General features: G+C 34.7%; 2 protein-coding genes across 5 annotated transcripts in view; both read right to left on the reverse strand.

Annotated features, from left to right (window-relative positions):
• Positions 1-232: 232 nt before the first annotated feature.
• LOC118052493 (transcription termination factor MTERF5, chloroplastic) lies at positions 233-3,566 on the reverse strand. 4 transcript variants are annotated; one of them, XM_035063480.2, is made up of 5 exons: positions 3,378-3,518; positions 3,076-3,124; positions 2,915-2,964; positions 2,001-2,183; positions 233-1,883 (listed from the first exon to the last, which is right to left on the reverse strand). In XM_035063480.2, exons 4-5 carry the CDS (start codon positions 2,083-2,085, stop codon positions 751-753), a joined length of 1,218 nt encoding a protein of 405 aa, XP_034919371.1. In that variant the 5' UTR covers positions 2,086-2,183; positions 2,915-2,964; positions 3,076-3,124; positions 3,378-3,518; the 3' UTR covers positions 233-750. The 4 variants fall into 4 exon arrangements, with proteins under 4 accessions (XP_034919371.1, XP_034919367.1, XP_034919368.1 ...); XM_035063476.2 differs by lacking the exon at positions 3,076-3,124 and having other exon boundaries at positions 1,990-2,241; positions 3,378-3,566; XM_035063477.2 differs by lacking the exon at positions 3,076-3,124 and having other exon boundaries at positions 1,990-2,196; positions 3,378-3,565.
• Positions 3,567-5,805: 2,239 nt separating this feature from the next.
• The window catches only part of LOC140954780 (uncharacterized), a 41,879-nt gene continuing 31,113 nt past the window's right edge, over positions 5,806-16,571 (reverse strand). Inside the window, exons 8-9 of the mRNA XM_073405535.1 lie at positions 13,094-13,133; positions 5,806-5,994 (exon numbers count right to left, since the gene is read on the reverse strand). Of these exons, the coding sequence (XP_073261636.1) occupies positions 5,806-5,994; positions 13,094-13,133 (229 nt within the window). The remainder of the gene's footprint in view (positions 5,995-13,093; positions 13,134-16,571) is intronic.

Below are 16,571 nucleotides of genomic sequence, written 5' to 3' on the forward strand. Positions count from 1 at the left end.
CGGAGAAAGAAATACAAGCAACTATTTAAGACCGCAGCAAATCAACATCTGGCGGAATATCATCAATATCCACACTCTAAGGGGTCACAGTCATCACATATCATCACAGGATTTGCTAAATTATCCAAGGGACAACATTCTCCAAAGAGTTTCGCAGAATTAGCAAACGAGATTTTCCTCTTTTTTTTCCCCCCTACAGTTAACTCGTAAATTAAAGAACCAACAAGACAGGTTCAAGAAATACAAAATACATTTGATAACATTGTCATTTCCACTGTTGGTCCCCCAAAACAAATATATTCTTCTACTAGGCTGCTGTTAAAACATAAAGTCAGTTTTTCTAATTCAGCAACAAAGTGGAACTGTGAACTGCTTGAAATGAAAGAGCATCAAATAATCTCATCTAATTGAGAATCAGAATACAACAGGGCTTATAATCGACCAAACCTTTGGATAAAAAGGGACTGGCAGGAATGGTAGATGTTTCTTCCTTTCTACATGTCAATCAACACGATATATCTAGTGTTGACCATAGTTTAACCCAAGAAAGTCCTCTCCAAGTTCTGCAAAGCAAGCTGATCAAAATTTGTTAATGTACTTTAATTAGCCAGGATTGTGTTAGGCATGCCAATCTTTGCACATGAACGAAGCTTTAGCATGTCCATCAAAAAGGCTACCATGTGTAGGGCCTATTCAGGGCACTGCAATGATATTCTTTGAAAATGGCATCCTGTCCACACAGATCTCTCATCATTCAATTCCTGGTTGAAGATCCTGACAGCTATTTGTGTCACTTGAGGCCCTGTACGAATGCATTTTCTTCATTTTTGTTTTCAAAACCTTATCGAAGTTGTGATATGACAGGGATAACACTTGATTCAGCAGAAGTTTCACTCCAGCTTCCTTCACTAGTGCATACCTTGGTTTTATCCTTGCTTCCAAACTGTAGCCAAAATACTGTGGGAATTTAACAAGCTCTTGTTTTGGATAATCCATGGTCAAAAAGAACTCCCACTTAGGTATCACATTCTCTGCCAGGCTGAAAGTATATAGAGCTCCATATCGTGATATCATAGTTCCAATATCCTCTATACTGTATCCCCTTTCCAAGAAGAATTCTGTCACAGGTTTCAAATTGGCCTCGATACTAAGACCAAATGTCTGCGGGCATCGATGAAGAAGTATAGCGATATCAACTCCCAAGGAACGAAAGTACTCAGCAGTGGGCCGCAGCTTGTCATCCACATTGTAACTTACAATATTTGGATATCGTGTTAGAATCTTACCAATGCTCTCCGCTGAGAGACCCATCTCAGAGAGAAAATCTACAGTCACCTCAACCTTCTGCCTGCTGTATGTAAGAAGTGCTGGAAATCGATAAATGACTTTTGCCCATTGTTTCTTGTCTACACCCAAATTTTCTAAGAATGTCATAGTAGGTATAAGATTTTCAGAGAGACTGATTCCACACAATTGAGGCCTTTTTGTTAGAACAGTAGGAAGGTCTGATTTAGGTATTCCAAGATCAAGAAGGAATTCAACCACCGGTTTGATTTTCCTTTCCAAGCTGTAGTAGGCAAAAGCAGGAAATTTGCGTGTAATTCCTTTGATCTGCTCAAGATCCATGCCAAGATCTATGAGATATAGAATGTGAGGAGGAAGGTGCCCAGCAGGGCCTGTCTCACTCACTCTAGACACGGCCCTTTGCTTCTTGGACTCGGGGGTCAAATGGGATGGAGAAACATGTCCGATTGGTTTTTCTTGACAAGGTGGGTTTGGAAAGTTTTCCAACAAATCTACCAAGATGCTTCCATGCTCTTCATGGAGAGATTCAAGGTATGGAATAAGAGCATCCCTGATCTCAAGAGTTGTTAGCTCTCGCCCTGCAATGTTCAGTCAAATTTCATTAGTAAAGACCAATTAAGAATCTGTATGGGAAAAAAAGAAAAATCATGGAAGACATTTGTGGTCAAACAGACGCAACCGAACCTACTAGATACCGAGATTTATGAACTGAATGAAGCCTTGAGACAAGGTGGTCAATGAAAATGTCCGACTTGTTGATAGTTCTCGCTGCAACTGCATTGCTCAAACCTTGTTTCTTCAAGAACAAGTTTAGGACAGCCTTCGCTTCTTCTTTTTCTGCTGCCACCAGAGTTGCTGGCACCACTCTCACTCTCGAGCTGAAGGATCCATCTATCCCAGAATCAGCATTTATTATAATAGCTTTATAACTCACTCCTGGAATAGAACCAGTACAAAACACTACTAAAAGAAGTAAATGGCAATAACAATAACACAACATAAAGTCAAAAATTGAAGAACCGCCAGGAACTTCCCTGTAGATCATTATATAGTCCAGAATGAAACCTTTCCAGAAGAAATCGAGAGCAAAAAAAATGTGCAACCTTCAAGGTTTAGTTACAAGTCATCTATTATAAGCTCATTTGCTCTCCACAAACTGTTAATAAGGCTTCTCGTGGTTGTTCATCATTGATTATATTACTGCTAAGTAAGCTTCATGCATTCCCAGACTGTATTTTTCACCAACTTCGAGAAATTTCTACCCTTTTAGTGATCCCGTTACACTATTTAAAATTTATTAATAAACTTTAATTCTTTTTGCTGCAGGCATTTTTTTTAATTGTCAGAGCAAACAAATACACCAAAATTCGCATTCATGCCAAAAATAATATGTCAAGTTTTGTCCACATGGATCCTAAACAAAATGCTCAATTTCTCTACAGGAAAAAAAAAAAAAAAAAAAAACCTGGTCAGTGCAACCAGAGACAAATAGGAAACTAGCAAATTGTGCGCAGTATTGGCTTCAACTCGATTTAAAATGGAAACACGAACACAAAGCAATGCTTGATAAAAAGAAAAGGAAAGGAAATTCTAAGATGGAATTCCTTACCAAATTTTGCTCGGCAAAAAAAGAGCTTCCTAGGAATAGAAAGTTGAGACCTGTGGCAATGTAAACCCGAGTAAATACAATATAATACTAACTCACAAGTATAGAAGGGTAAATGCATTTTTTTATTTTAAAAATAATAATAATTAAATGCATTTACCCACCGATCCCCTAATTAACCCTCCAACGAAAAGACGGTATCTGAGAAGAAAACTGAAACCTCAAAAAAATTTTAGAAACCAAACTTCAGAGGATGAAACAAGCTCTAGATAAGATATTATTATTACTCAATGTTACCTTGATGGCAAGTGAAAAGTGCTAAACATATTACAAAAGAAAGATGTTGCCTTTTTGTCTTGCTTAAAATGAAGACTAACTACACATTAGTGAAATACTGGAAAATTTGATAAGGAAATACATGTATACTTTTTTTTAATAGTAGAAGAAGAAGAAGAAGAAGAAGTACCGGGAAATGTCGACAGGTCCTCTAGAGAGAGAAGTGGATTCTAAGAAGTGAAATGAAGTACTGGAAGCTCTCATTTTCTACAAAAGATTTAACCTGGAAGAGGAAGAGGAAGAGCTGCTCGTCTGTTGGTGATAATTGCTAGCCGGGGGGGGGGGGGCACTGCTTTCTTAAAGGTAAGGAAAATATCTGGTGTTACATATTGTAATTGGTTGTAAATCTCAGCGGCCAACTAGTCTTAAGGAAGACGACCACGTTTCCGGATAACAAAAGAAACGATAAGAATTACATAAAAAAATTGTTTGGTTCATTTATTGTTTGAAAAATTATTATTTTTATCCGAAGTCAAAACAAAAATTAATTTAACAAAATTATCAAATTATCTTTATATATATTAAATATAAAATAATCCAACAACATATGGATCTTCTCTTTCTTCTTCTTTTCTCTTTTCAGCAAGAATATTCTCTTTTAGTAAAAAAAAACTTAAAACATTTTTAAACCGAAATCTTGAGATTTTTGCCAAGTAATTTCTTGGTTTATCTTGAAATAATGAGATTCTCTCATTTCAATTTCGAAACCCCACAACATAGCAAATTGCCTGTTAACACAATATATCCACCAAAATATAAAAGCTTTTTTTTTTAAGCTCAAAGAAAGAATATATTTGACATTATAAGTTTATCATCAAGTGCCACGTCACTTTACTAAATACAAAATGATCACCTTAGAAACAAAAGCTTAAATTGAATTCAAACTCTAACCTTTAAAATCTTTGTTCTTCCAATCTTTTTGTATCACTTCACATTATTCTTGTAATGTAGTTATCTGTCTTAGGTTGTTTGGAATATTTGAAATTCAATTCAATTCCAATAGTTAAATCAAATTTTTTTAGTTTAAAATTCTTTTAAGGGTATTGATTTAAATTCTAAATGGAATTCAATTACTAAAAAATAACAAAAACCTAATCAGATGAAAAATCCTTTAATTTGCTACAATAATTCTCATTAGAATTGACATTAAAAACAATATTCTAAAAATACCCTTAACAACACAAACATTACTTTTTACAATTCCACTATCTCTTTCCTTATTTTTGTTAGATATCTGCCTTGACTACAACACTATTTTGATTTAATAGTAAGGTTTTGTGGGTATTTAACATATGTTCTATGTTAAAAGGAAGATAATAATGAACATAGCCTACAAATTTAATAGGGAATTGTTTCTTAACAGTTAGCCTAAACCCCAGTATCAAGCTTTACTACTGGAAAATTTAAAAGGATTGGACCATACTATACCGTAGTGGTTTCACATATTTTGACAGTTGATATTCTCTAGCTTGCTATTAAATTCATCTTTCCAATTTGATCACGAGAAGACTATCCATATCGATACTAGAATATCTAATATGATAAGAATCCTAGTGGAATTTTATTGAATTCGCAAACCAAAATCACTCTAATTTAGGCTTTAAAATTGATAATTGAGCTTGACACGATGGAAGACATATCTCAAGATACCGAGACTATAATAATCATCCCTATACAATGTCCTAATCTAGAGACGAGCACAAAAAATATAAAATCACAACAAAGATTTATCAATTCTTTGAAGAGTGTAGTTCAATCAAGAACCAAACAAGAAAATCCTTATTTTCTATGCTATAATATATGGCAATTTTATGTGTATTCAAATCTAAAAATTAATTCTTACAAAAGATTATTTATACTCTTGGAAAATAAACCACTAAGATAACTTGATGAGCTTAGTTGACCCAATTTGAAAATAGGCTCAAAACAACCCAAAAACTAACTAAATAACATGAAAATAATAAATTAAATATTCTAAAATTTTATCCTATGGTGCTACAACTAATAACTAAAAAATAATACAAGAGAAATAATTATTTGATTCCTTACTAAATAAAAGCCTAATGCCTTGTAAAATAAGAATTAATTTATACTTCTTGTTTGTTATGAAATCCTTGTAAACTAAAAAAGCCAAAGACTGTCACTTAAGTTTGCAATAGCATTAAGGACTCCTTGTAGTAAATGGAATTCATAAACTCTTAAGGAAACAATGTCTTTTTCATTTTCACCCTTGCAGATTCTAGACCCAACTTTAAATAAGTCATTCTCTCTTGCGGATGAATTAGTGGGCCTATCATATATCATTGAAAATGTACAAATGTCTAGTTTTCAACCCAATAAAAATGGCATCTAGACTCTTTTTGTAGCTTTAGATATGACCAAAAAAGTAAACAAAGTTCTAAATTGAAAGATTTGAACCTTTTTAACTCAAGCCTCTTGACTTAACCCGTTAAACTCTTTTTAGATCCATTTTGTTTTAGGTCTTAGAATACCACCCAATGGACACTCCTAATGGATCCTTTGATATCATAGCCAAGATTACATCATCTCCTCTCTCCTTAAAAAAAATTCAACCTCGAATCATCATATACATCAAACAAAAAGAGATCATATACATTAAAAGTAGCATTAACTTCATAGTAACATTGAAGATCCACTTTATAAGCATTATTATTGATCTTTTCAATGATACGAAAAGGACCATCTCCTCTTGACATTAACTTAGATCTCTTTTGCTTATGAAACCTCTCTTTTTACATATGCATATTTCTCATTCTTCTTCACTATGTGATTCCGTACCTTTTCATGCATATTTCTCATTCTTCTTCACTATGTGATTCCGTACCTTTTCATGCAAATCTTTCACCACTTGTGCTTTTCTATTACCATTGTCATAACTCATTTTTGGGTTATTCCTCAAATTCATCTTCTTTCTTTCCAAAATAATAAAATAAATAATAATATCAAGAAGATTGGTATTTTAACAAAAACAAGTTGAGAGGATTTCAAATATAGAGGAAGATCAAGCTATAATTTTTAGATGGAATTGAGAGCATAATTGTACCCCTATTATTCCCAAAACTAAAGAGGCAATATAGATTCATACTTGTAGTGCCTTCAAGAAGAAACTCATGCAGTTGATTAAAGTTGAATGGATAACGTTTGAAGAAACTTCGAACGTAAGTACAAACCTTTAACCTAATCATGCTTTAGGTAGTGGATCGGTAAATGCACTAGAGGTGAAATGTCTGGGAAATTTAAAAGCACTAATGGTAAGAGTATGGTGCGAAGAAGGTAGCATGAATTCTTGAAGGAATCGAATTTAAAGGGGTATCCATAGAGGATGAAGTTCTACCATAGTTTTTTCATCCACACCATCAATAAGATCCCTACAAGAGCTTTTATTAGGAGGCTAGCCGAAAGGGAAGTGTATCGAAGTTGGAAAATGGAGCCTGATCCTATTGTGTTTAAAAAATAATTGCCCTTGTCTAATCATGCCTGCAAAATTATTTTGATTTTATCATGTTTCAACCTATTTTAGTCTTATGGTAATTTGGCTCATAATTTAACAAGACTTTCTCTATCAAATGAGCCTTTATTTTTGTTGTTGTTCCATGCAAATGACATACCTACATGAGCACACCATTTACTCACGAAACCATTACACCATGAATTCTTTGGCATGTTCCTTTTTTCTCAAAAAACTATGCATGATAAGTTTTCACAAGAATTTTTGGAAAATCAAGGTTTTAGTACAAAAATAGAAATCAAATTGGCTTTTGTTTTAACAAATAAGTTCTAGGAATTCAAGTGATCTCCTGGAAAAGAGACTTACAAAACTTGAAAAGTAACCCAAACACCATGAGATGACTTCAAATTTGAGTTTTAGTTGAATGAATATTGAGAAACTATTTTTCATATTCACATAAAAGAAAGCAAAGCTTACCATTCCTAAGTGCAAACATTTGAAATGAGAAAAAGTAATCTTTGATGCTCCTTTCACAAGGCTAGAATATACCTTTAGCGGTCCTTTTTTTATCCTAATACATTTTTATTGAGAAAATTAACCTTGACTAAGATTATACCCTGCACTAGGGGAAAAGTGCGTGAAATATAGGGGAAAAAATCCCCAATGATTAAAAGTGCTTAAACAAAGCAAGGGGGCATGAAAGAATCCAAAGGGATCAAAATGTGTAAGCATGCCATAAAAATAACAAAGACAAAAGGCCTAACCCTGATATTAGGGGGCATGATGGACCATTTTGCAAGGTCTAGAAATACATGGACCAAAAGAGGTTAGGAAATAAACACTAGTGATCCTTCTTAGTTTTGAAATCTTTTAAACACCTTTTAAGACTATAAATATCATTTTTCATCATAACCACGAGCCAAAGCCTGTGTTATGTGTCCAATTAAGCTCTTTTTTATCAAAGACAGACAATCTGGATCGGTAGGCATTGCTTCTCCATAAGAAGCAAACTACATTATTCATACAAATAAAATTAATGCTTTGAAGACTGGTTCTCTAACCAATAAAATATCACTTCACGCTTTTACCAAAATAGTAAAATAATGAATTTCTGATTAATACTTAAAAGTGCATTTTTATCAAGGTTTTATATCATCATTTTGCACTTAAAGTATCAATAGCTCCTTAACTAAAGCATGTTTTATAATAACAAGTCTGATACTATAATATACCTTTAATTTATGGTAAATGTCCATCTTAAATGCAGGCATATCACATAAATAAAAGGATTAATTGATGAATTTAACTATTGAAATTGAGAAGAAAAAGAGAGGGCCAAACTTAGAAAAGAGATGTTGATTCAGTCCAAACTGGAACACTGTTCAGTCATTGGATCATAACTAGAGCTGTAGAACTTGGATTTAGGTTTACTCTATATGGATGGAAAGTTAAGATATAGGCCTAAAATATTCATATAGAGTGCAAGACCCAATTCTGCTGTTTAGAAGTCCAAATCTTAGCAACAACGGAGAAGTCAGAATTTGTTCTGCAGCATAAACATTGTTTAGTGTTTAACCCATATCTCGAGTTTTAGAAGTCCAAATGCACTGATTCTTTTTTGGTTGGAAAGCTGAGAAAATTTCCTAGAACTTTCATGCATAAATATGTTTAAATTCTGATGTTAGCAATGATGTTTTGATCAGACAAGAAGATAAGGATTGTCACCAAGTCAAGATGTGGGCACCCACTCAACAACTAGTCATCAAATCGATAATTTCAAATTTTGGCCTATAAAAGGAGGCATTTGCCATGCATTTAGGCATCTTGGTATTCAGATCAAGATCATACTCTTGCTCTCTTTCTTTATATTTTTGTAATGCTCAAGTTTTATTTTATGTTATATTAATCTCTTGTTTATATTTTTCATTTCCTTTCCTTTACTTAGTTAACTTATTATATCTTATTCATGTTCTTATCTTGTTTATTTATGTTTCTCTCTTTCATTATGTTTAGCTAAATTTATTATCTCAAGGTGAAAAGGTTACACTAATGGTGTAAGAATAAGTATAGTATAAACTCAACATGGACTTTAATGCTTGATACTAACATGTTTTGTATTTGTTATCTTGCTCACTTTTAATACTTTGCTTGTTAAATGGTTAATCTAGATTTATATTGTATAACCCTTGGTAAAAAAATTACTTGGCACTTTCATAGCTCAACCGTATGGTATAACAAACACCTATGCTATGAAAGGAACTTGATTTGTTGTTAACATAAGTTATAATCATGAATACCTAACAATATTTACAAGTATTAACATTATTCGAATAACATAACTAATGTAATCATGTTAACAATTTATAACCCGATTGAAACCTCCTTTGTTTGTGGTTTCTAAGTGAGAGTAATAAGAGTTTATATTATACTTGTTTGAAATAGCATTAGTAGATTCTCTAACCTTGACAATTGTTTTTATCATTGTTTAATTCTTATATCAATATCATATCTCAAAGCTCTCTTCAACTTATTATTATTGTTGTTGTTGTTGTTGTTACTAATACTACTACTACCAATACTACTACTATTATTATTATCTCAAAGCTTTCTTTTCAAAAACTTGACACGACCAAAAAATTGATGTCTTCTCCCAAGTGTAAGAATGTCGAAGTAATAAATAACCCGACAAGACCGGGGTCGAACCACAGGGAGGTTAACTATATAAATTATAAATAATAATGATGATGATGATGATGATAAGTTAAAGAGGACTTTGAGATGTAAGATTAATGTGACGATTAAATAATGATAAAAACAAATGTCAAGGTTAGAGGATCCACTAATGGTATTTCAAACAAGTATAGTATAAACTCTTTTTATTACTCAACTAGAAACCACACACAATGAGGTTTCCAATCGGATGATTTGTCATTAATAGCTCATTATAAATTGTTAACATGATCATATTAATTATCTTATTTAAGTAACACCAAACTTTTAAATATTATCAGGAATTCATGATGCTAATTTATGTTAACAACAAATCAAGTTCCTTTCATAGCATAGGTGTAGGTTATGAAAGTGTCAAGCATTAATTGTACCAAGTTTAATACAACACAAATCTAGATTAACTATTTAACAAGTAAGGTATTAAGAATTAATAAGTAAAAATGATAAGACATGTTAATAGCAAGTTGTTTAAGATATAAGCATTAAAGTCCATATTAAGTTTATATTATACTTATTCTTACACCATTAGTGTAACCTTTTCACCTTGACATAATAAACTTAGCTAAACATAATGAAGAAGAGAAACATAAATAAATAAGATAAGAATATAAATAAGATACAAGTTAATTAAGTAAAGGAAAGGAAATGAAAAGCACAAGCAAGATATTAATGAAAGCAAAACTTAAGCATTACAAAAATATAAAGAGAGAAATAAAGAGCATGATCTTGATCTGAACAACTAAGATGCCTAAATGCATGATAAATGCCTCTTTTTGTAGGCCAAAATTTGAAACTATTGATTTGATGACTAATTGTTGAATGGGTGGCCACATCTTGACTTGGTGACAATCCTTATCTTCTTGTCTAAACAAAACATCATTGCTAACATCAGAATTTGAACAAATTTATGCATGAAAGTTCTAGGAAATTGTCTCAACTTTCCAACAAAAAAAGAATTGGTGCATTTAGACTTTTACAACTCCAGATATGACCCAATTATCAAACAATATTCTAGTTTGGACTAAACCAGCATCTCTTTTCTAAGTTTGGCGCTCTCTTTGTTCTTTCAATTTCAGTATTTAAACTCATCAATCAATCATTTCATTTAGGTGATAGGCCTGCATTTAAGATGAATATTTACCATAAATTAAAGGTATCTTATATTATTAGATATGTTATTATAAAACATGCTTTAGTTAAGGAGTTATTGATACCTCAAGTGCAAAATAATGATATAAAACCTTGATAAAAATGCACTTTTAAATACTAATCACAAATCCCTAAATTAAAACCTTAAGAACCAAAACAACGTTGTTTTATTTAAATGAAAATGATGTGTTTTGACCAAAATGACGTTGTTTTGACTAAATAGTAAAATAAAAAGGACATATCAGACATCGTGTTGTCTAGAACTATTCATCTTCTTCATCATTGGTTTTGCTTGAAAGTTGCTCGGGTGGCCTCCCTTTTAGGGCATTTAATATTCATCTCTCCACCAAATTTGACAAAACTTGCATGCACACGATGACTTGACATCCGACTAAACCCTAGTATGGTTCTTTCTAGCCAATTGACACTACAGCAGCCTCGACGTCACCTTAAAGTGGCCAACCTAACCAGCCTTTCCGCAACAACGTTTTCAGACCATGATGGAAACTTTTAGCCAATAGTTGAGAGAAAATGTCCATCTTCCACCCCCTATAAATAGGGGTGAATTCCATAGCAAGAGGATGAAGAAAATCGGGTGCCAAGTTAGGAGAAAATCATCTCCTTCCTTTTTTTTCCATGCAAATTTCTTCTCTCTCTATCTCCGCCGCCTCTTCAGCCCCCACAACCTCAAAACCATCATGAACAACTACAACACAACCTCCTCCACCAATTCATCTTCTAGCTTCTCTCTCCTCTGTAGCTTCTTCTCTTTCCTCCTCCAGATGTTAACACCAACCATCATTTCTTCCACCAACGCCTTTTGAGGCACCAGTCGAACCTCCTCATCACAACTAAAGCCTTCACGCTAGGTAACCTTCCCTTCTTCTTCAACCTCCCTTCTACCCCCCGCCGCTGCATGCAGAATTCATTGTGCATGGAGCGACGAAACAGTCTATAGGATGGGCCAACAACCATGTGGCCCATGGGCTGAACTTGTTTTGGCCTAGCATAAATGGTTGGGCCGGGTCTAGTCCATCCCTCTTAAAAAAGGCTAGGTTAGTTCGGCTGCTAGTCAGCCCAACCCAACTCAGCTGCGTTAAGCTCAACTTAACCCGCTATATTTAATAATAATAATAATAATTTAAAAAACAAAAAAAAAAAAAAAAAAATTCAAAGGGTCATTTCAAAAATATTTGTGGGCCCCTCAAATGTTTTCCCAATAATTTTGCATAATATTAGGTTGTAGACTTGCACTGTAAGATACATATCTGATATTAAAAATACCTGATTTTCTATGAAACAATTCTAAAAAGAACTTGAAAATTAAAAAAAATATATCAAATTTGTTTTAAAATTAATTTCCTCTAAAAAACAAATATTTTGTTTTTGCATACAGCCAAATCCTGAAAGTTTTCCAAGCTTATTTTTTAAAAGATAAAAATCACAATATTTTTTTATCATGGTTTTCTTAAAAAAGATGGATATCGTAACCAGTTTATGATTATCCATTAAGGTTTGGTTAAAATACAAAAAACTCATAACAATTATTTTGTTTGGAATGTTAGGAATTAGTTATATTTAGGAAATAAATGCAATGCTATATTTGGACTTTAGAACAATTAGGATTTCACCCAATAAAGTGGAGACTCTTTCACAAAGAAAAATTTACCTTTAACCTTAGAAAAAGACCAATAGATAGAAATGCAACTTGGAAAAACAATCAAACAATAATGCAACTTATCTTAGGTAGGGTGCTCTAGAGGTGACAAGTCTTTCCCTTGCACAACCAGTTCCTTACCCAGACTCTCATAGACCATAGGTTTCTTAATAACCTTAATACTGGGTAACGGAATGTCAGATCTGATTTTGAAGAGTTTGTTGATGAAAACGCAGATGGGGGTGAAGATGACTATGATTTTGCATCAGCTGGCCAAGGAATCAGGTCTAGATCGAACAGGGCTAGGAGGAATGTGAATTTCCGTGGCATGAGCACTTATGAAGATATGGATGGGGACTTGGACACCATTAAACTGAAAATTCCTACCTTTCAAGGTAAAAACGATCCCGAGGCTTATTTGGAGTGGGAGAAAAAGGTAGATTGGATTTTTAATTGCCATAGCTATTCTGAACAGAAAAAGGTGAAATTGGTGATAATTGAGTTTACGGAGTATGCGTTAATTTGGTGGGATCAGATTGTGATCAGTAGGAGGAGGAATGGCGAGCGACCTGTTCAGACTTGGGGGGAGATGAAAGTCTTAATGAGGAGACGATTTGTGCCAAACCACTATTATAGAGACTTATATCTGAAGCTCCAAGGTCTGAATCAAGGTTATAAGACAGTAGATGAATATCACAAAGAGATGGAGATAGCAATGATTCGGGCTAATGTTGTTGAGGATAGAGAAGCCATCATGGCTAGATTTCTTAATAGGTTGAATCGGGACATTGCTAATGTGGTTGAGCTACAACACTATGTGGAGCTAGAGGACATGGTTCACATGGCGACGAAGGTGGAGAGACAACTTAGGAGGGGGCATGCTCGGCCAGCGTTTAATTCGGGTTCGTCATCATCTTGGAAGCCGAATCTAAAGAGAGAGGGCATTGTCCGCCCAAGATCCTTTGGTCCTTCTAGAACTGAACCACCAAAGGCTAAAGTTGATGTCCCTACTCATGCCAAAGGTAAATCTGAAACTCAACCTAAACGTACTCGTGATGTTAAATGTTTCAGGTGTCAGGGACATAAACATTATGCTTCAGAGTGTCCAAACAAGAGAATCATGATGATTAGAGATAATGGTGATGTGGAATCTGAAAGTGACAGTTCTGATTGTGAAGGCATGCCACCATTGGAGGATAGTGATGGGGATGAGTTAGCATTACCGGTTGAGGAGTCCTTGGTTATAAGGCGAACACTTCAGGTTCAGGTCAAAGAAGATGATACTAATGAGCAAAGGGAGAACATCTTCCATACGCGTTGTTACGTACAAAGAAAGGTGTGTGGTTTAATTATAGATAGTGGAAGCTGTGTTAATGTTTGCAGTGCCACCCTTGTTAGTAAACTGAATTTGTGTACTGCTAAGCATGCTAAACCATATAGATTGCAATGACTGAATGATAGTGGTGAAGTGAAAGTGACTAAACAGGTTGTGCTTCCATTTTCGATTGGGAAATATGTTGATGAAGTTCTGTGCGACGTGGTACCAATGCAAGCAAGTCACATCTTGTTGGGGAGACCATGGCAATATGATAGGAAGGTAATTCATGATGGGGTTAAAAATAGGTATACCATTGTAAAAGATGGTAAAACCATCACTCTTGTACCTCTTACACCCAAACAGGTGTATGATGATCAAATAAAACTAAAAAGTGAGCATGAGGCGATGGGGAGAGAAAATCAAGGTGAGGAACAAGGGGAGAGAAGACCATCAGATTCGGCTAGAACCCAAACCACTACAACCCATTTGGCCACCCATCCAAACACAAGCAAATATTCGGCCAACACTCCAAACAAATCAAACCATTCGACCACAACTCAAAAACACCCAAATCTGGCCGAGAGTGGAGGTAAGACAAGAGGAGTGAAGAAAGTCAGCAAGTGTGATGAGAATTGTGTGGAAAAACTAAAGAAACAACCCAATTTTTATGCTAGAGAGGGTGAGGTCAGATCTGCATTTTTCACTAACAAGCCAATGAACTTACTTGTGTACAAAGAGGCTTGCTTTAATACTAATGATCTTGATCATATTGTGCCTAGTGTTGTTATTTCTTTGTTGCAGGGATTTGATGATGTGTTCCCCGACGATACTTCTAGCGGATTACCACCATTGAGGGGGATAGAGCATCAGATTGATTTCGTACCCGGAGCTTCAATTCCTAACCGACCAGCTATAGAAGCAATCCCGAGGAGACGAAGGAGCTTCAAAGGCAAGTTGATGAGCTGATGGAAAAGGGCTACATTCGTGAGAGTATGAGCCCGTCTGTTGTACCCGTGCTACTTGTGCCAAAGAAGGATGGAACATGGAGGATGTGTGTTGATTGTCGGGCCATCAACAACATAACGGTAAAATATAGACATCCCATCCCTAGGCTTGATGACATGTTAGATGAGTTACATGGATCCTTTTTTTTTCTCTAAAATTGACTTAAAAAATGGGTACCATCAAATTAGGATGAAAGAAGGTGATGAGTGGAAAACAACATTTAAAACTAAACATGGTTTGTATGAATGGTTAGTAATGCCGTTTGGACTTACAAATGCACCTAGTACATTTATGCGCTTAATGAATCATGTTTTGCGTGCATTTATAGGTAAGTTTGTGGTTGTGTATTTTGATGACATTTTGATATATAGCAAGAACTTAACTGAGCATCTTGATCATTTGCGTAATGTACTTAGTGTGTTGCGTAGTGAGAAATTGTATGCTAATTTTACAAAGTATGCCTTTTGCATGAAAAAATTGTGTTTCTTGGCTATGTTGTAACTGCACAGGGTATCGAGATGGATGATGAGAAAGTTAACGCCATCCGGGATTGGCCTACACCCAAATCGGTAAGTGAGGTAAGGAGTTTTCATGGGTTAGCTAGTTTTTACCGGCGTTTTGTGAAAGATTTCAGTACAATAGCTGCCCCTTTAAATGAAGTTGTTAAAAAATCAGTTGGGTTTAAATGGGGGGAGGAACAAGAATTGGCATTTGTTCTTTTGAAAGAGAAATTATGTTCTGCACCTGTTTTGGGTTTACCTGATTTTACAAAAGCATTTGAAATAGAATGTGATGCGTCTGGAATAGGAATAGGTGCTGTTTTGATGCAGGATCGGAGACCTATTGCGTATTTCAGTGAGAAGTTAAGTGGAGCGACTTTGAACTATCCCACTTACGACAAAGAACTCTATGCTTTGGTAAGAGCACTAGAGACATGGCAACATTACTTGTGGCCAAAAGAGTTCGTAATCCATTCGGATCATGAGTCCTTGAAACATCTGAAAGGACAAGGTAAGTTGAATAGGAGGCATGCAAAATGGGTTGAATTCATTGAAACTTTTCCTTACGTAATCAAGTATAAGCAAGGGAAAGAGAACATAATAGCTGATGCACTCTCGCGCAGGTATGTTCTTTTACGCACCATGAATACTAGATTGTTAGGTTTTGAATATGTGAAGGAATTGTATGATAATGATTCTAACTTTGTTGAGATTTATAATGCATGTGGACATTCGGCTTTCGGTAAGTTTTATTTGATGGATGGTTATTTGTTCAAAGAGAATAGATTGTGTGTTCCTGCTAGTTCTTTGCGTGAATTGGTTGTTCGTGAAGCACATGGGGGTGGTTTAATGGGTCACTTTGGGGTTGCGAAAACCTTGGATGTATTGCATGAGCATTTCTATTGGCCAAAGATGAAAAGAGATGTGCAACGAATTTGTGAACAGTGCATTGCTTGTAAAAAGGTAAAATCTAGAGTACAACCGCATGGACTATATACACCACTACCTGTGCCTACTGAACCTTGGGTAGATATCTCTATGGACTTTGTTTTAGGTTTACCCAGGTCAAAGAAAGGTAGAGACTCTATCTTTGTTGTGGTAGATACGTTTTCTAAAATGGTGCATTTCATTGCATGCCATAAAACAGATGATGCATCTCATATCGCAGACTTGTTCTTTAGAGAGATTGTACGTTTGCATGGCATTCCTAAGAGTATAGTGTCAGATCATGATGTTAAGTTCCTTAGTTACTTTTGGAAGACCTTATGGGGAAAGTTGGGAACTAAACTCTTATTTTCGACAACATGCCATCCTCAAACAGATGGACAAACTGAGGTAGTGAATAGAATATTATCCCAACTTTTACGTGCTGTAATTCAAAAGAATTTGAAAAGTTGGGAAGAATGTTTGCCTTTTGTTGAGTTTGCTTATAATAGAACTATGCATTCAACTACTACTTTTTCTCCTTTTGAAATTGTTTATGGTTTTAATCCACT

This window comes from Populus alba, chromosome 17 (genome assembly GCF_005239225.2).
Source record: "Populus alba chromosome 17, ASM523922v2, whole genome shotgun sequence".
NCBI lineage: Eukaryota > Viridiplantae > Streptophyta > Magnoliopsida > Malpighiales > Salicaceae > Populus > Populus alba.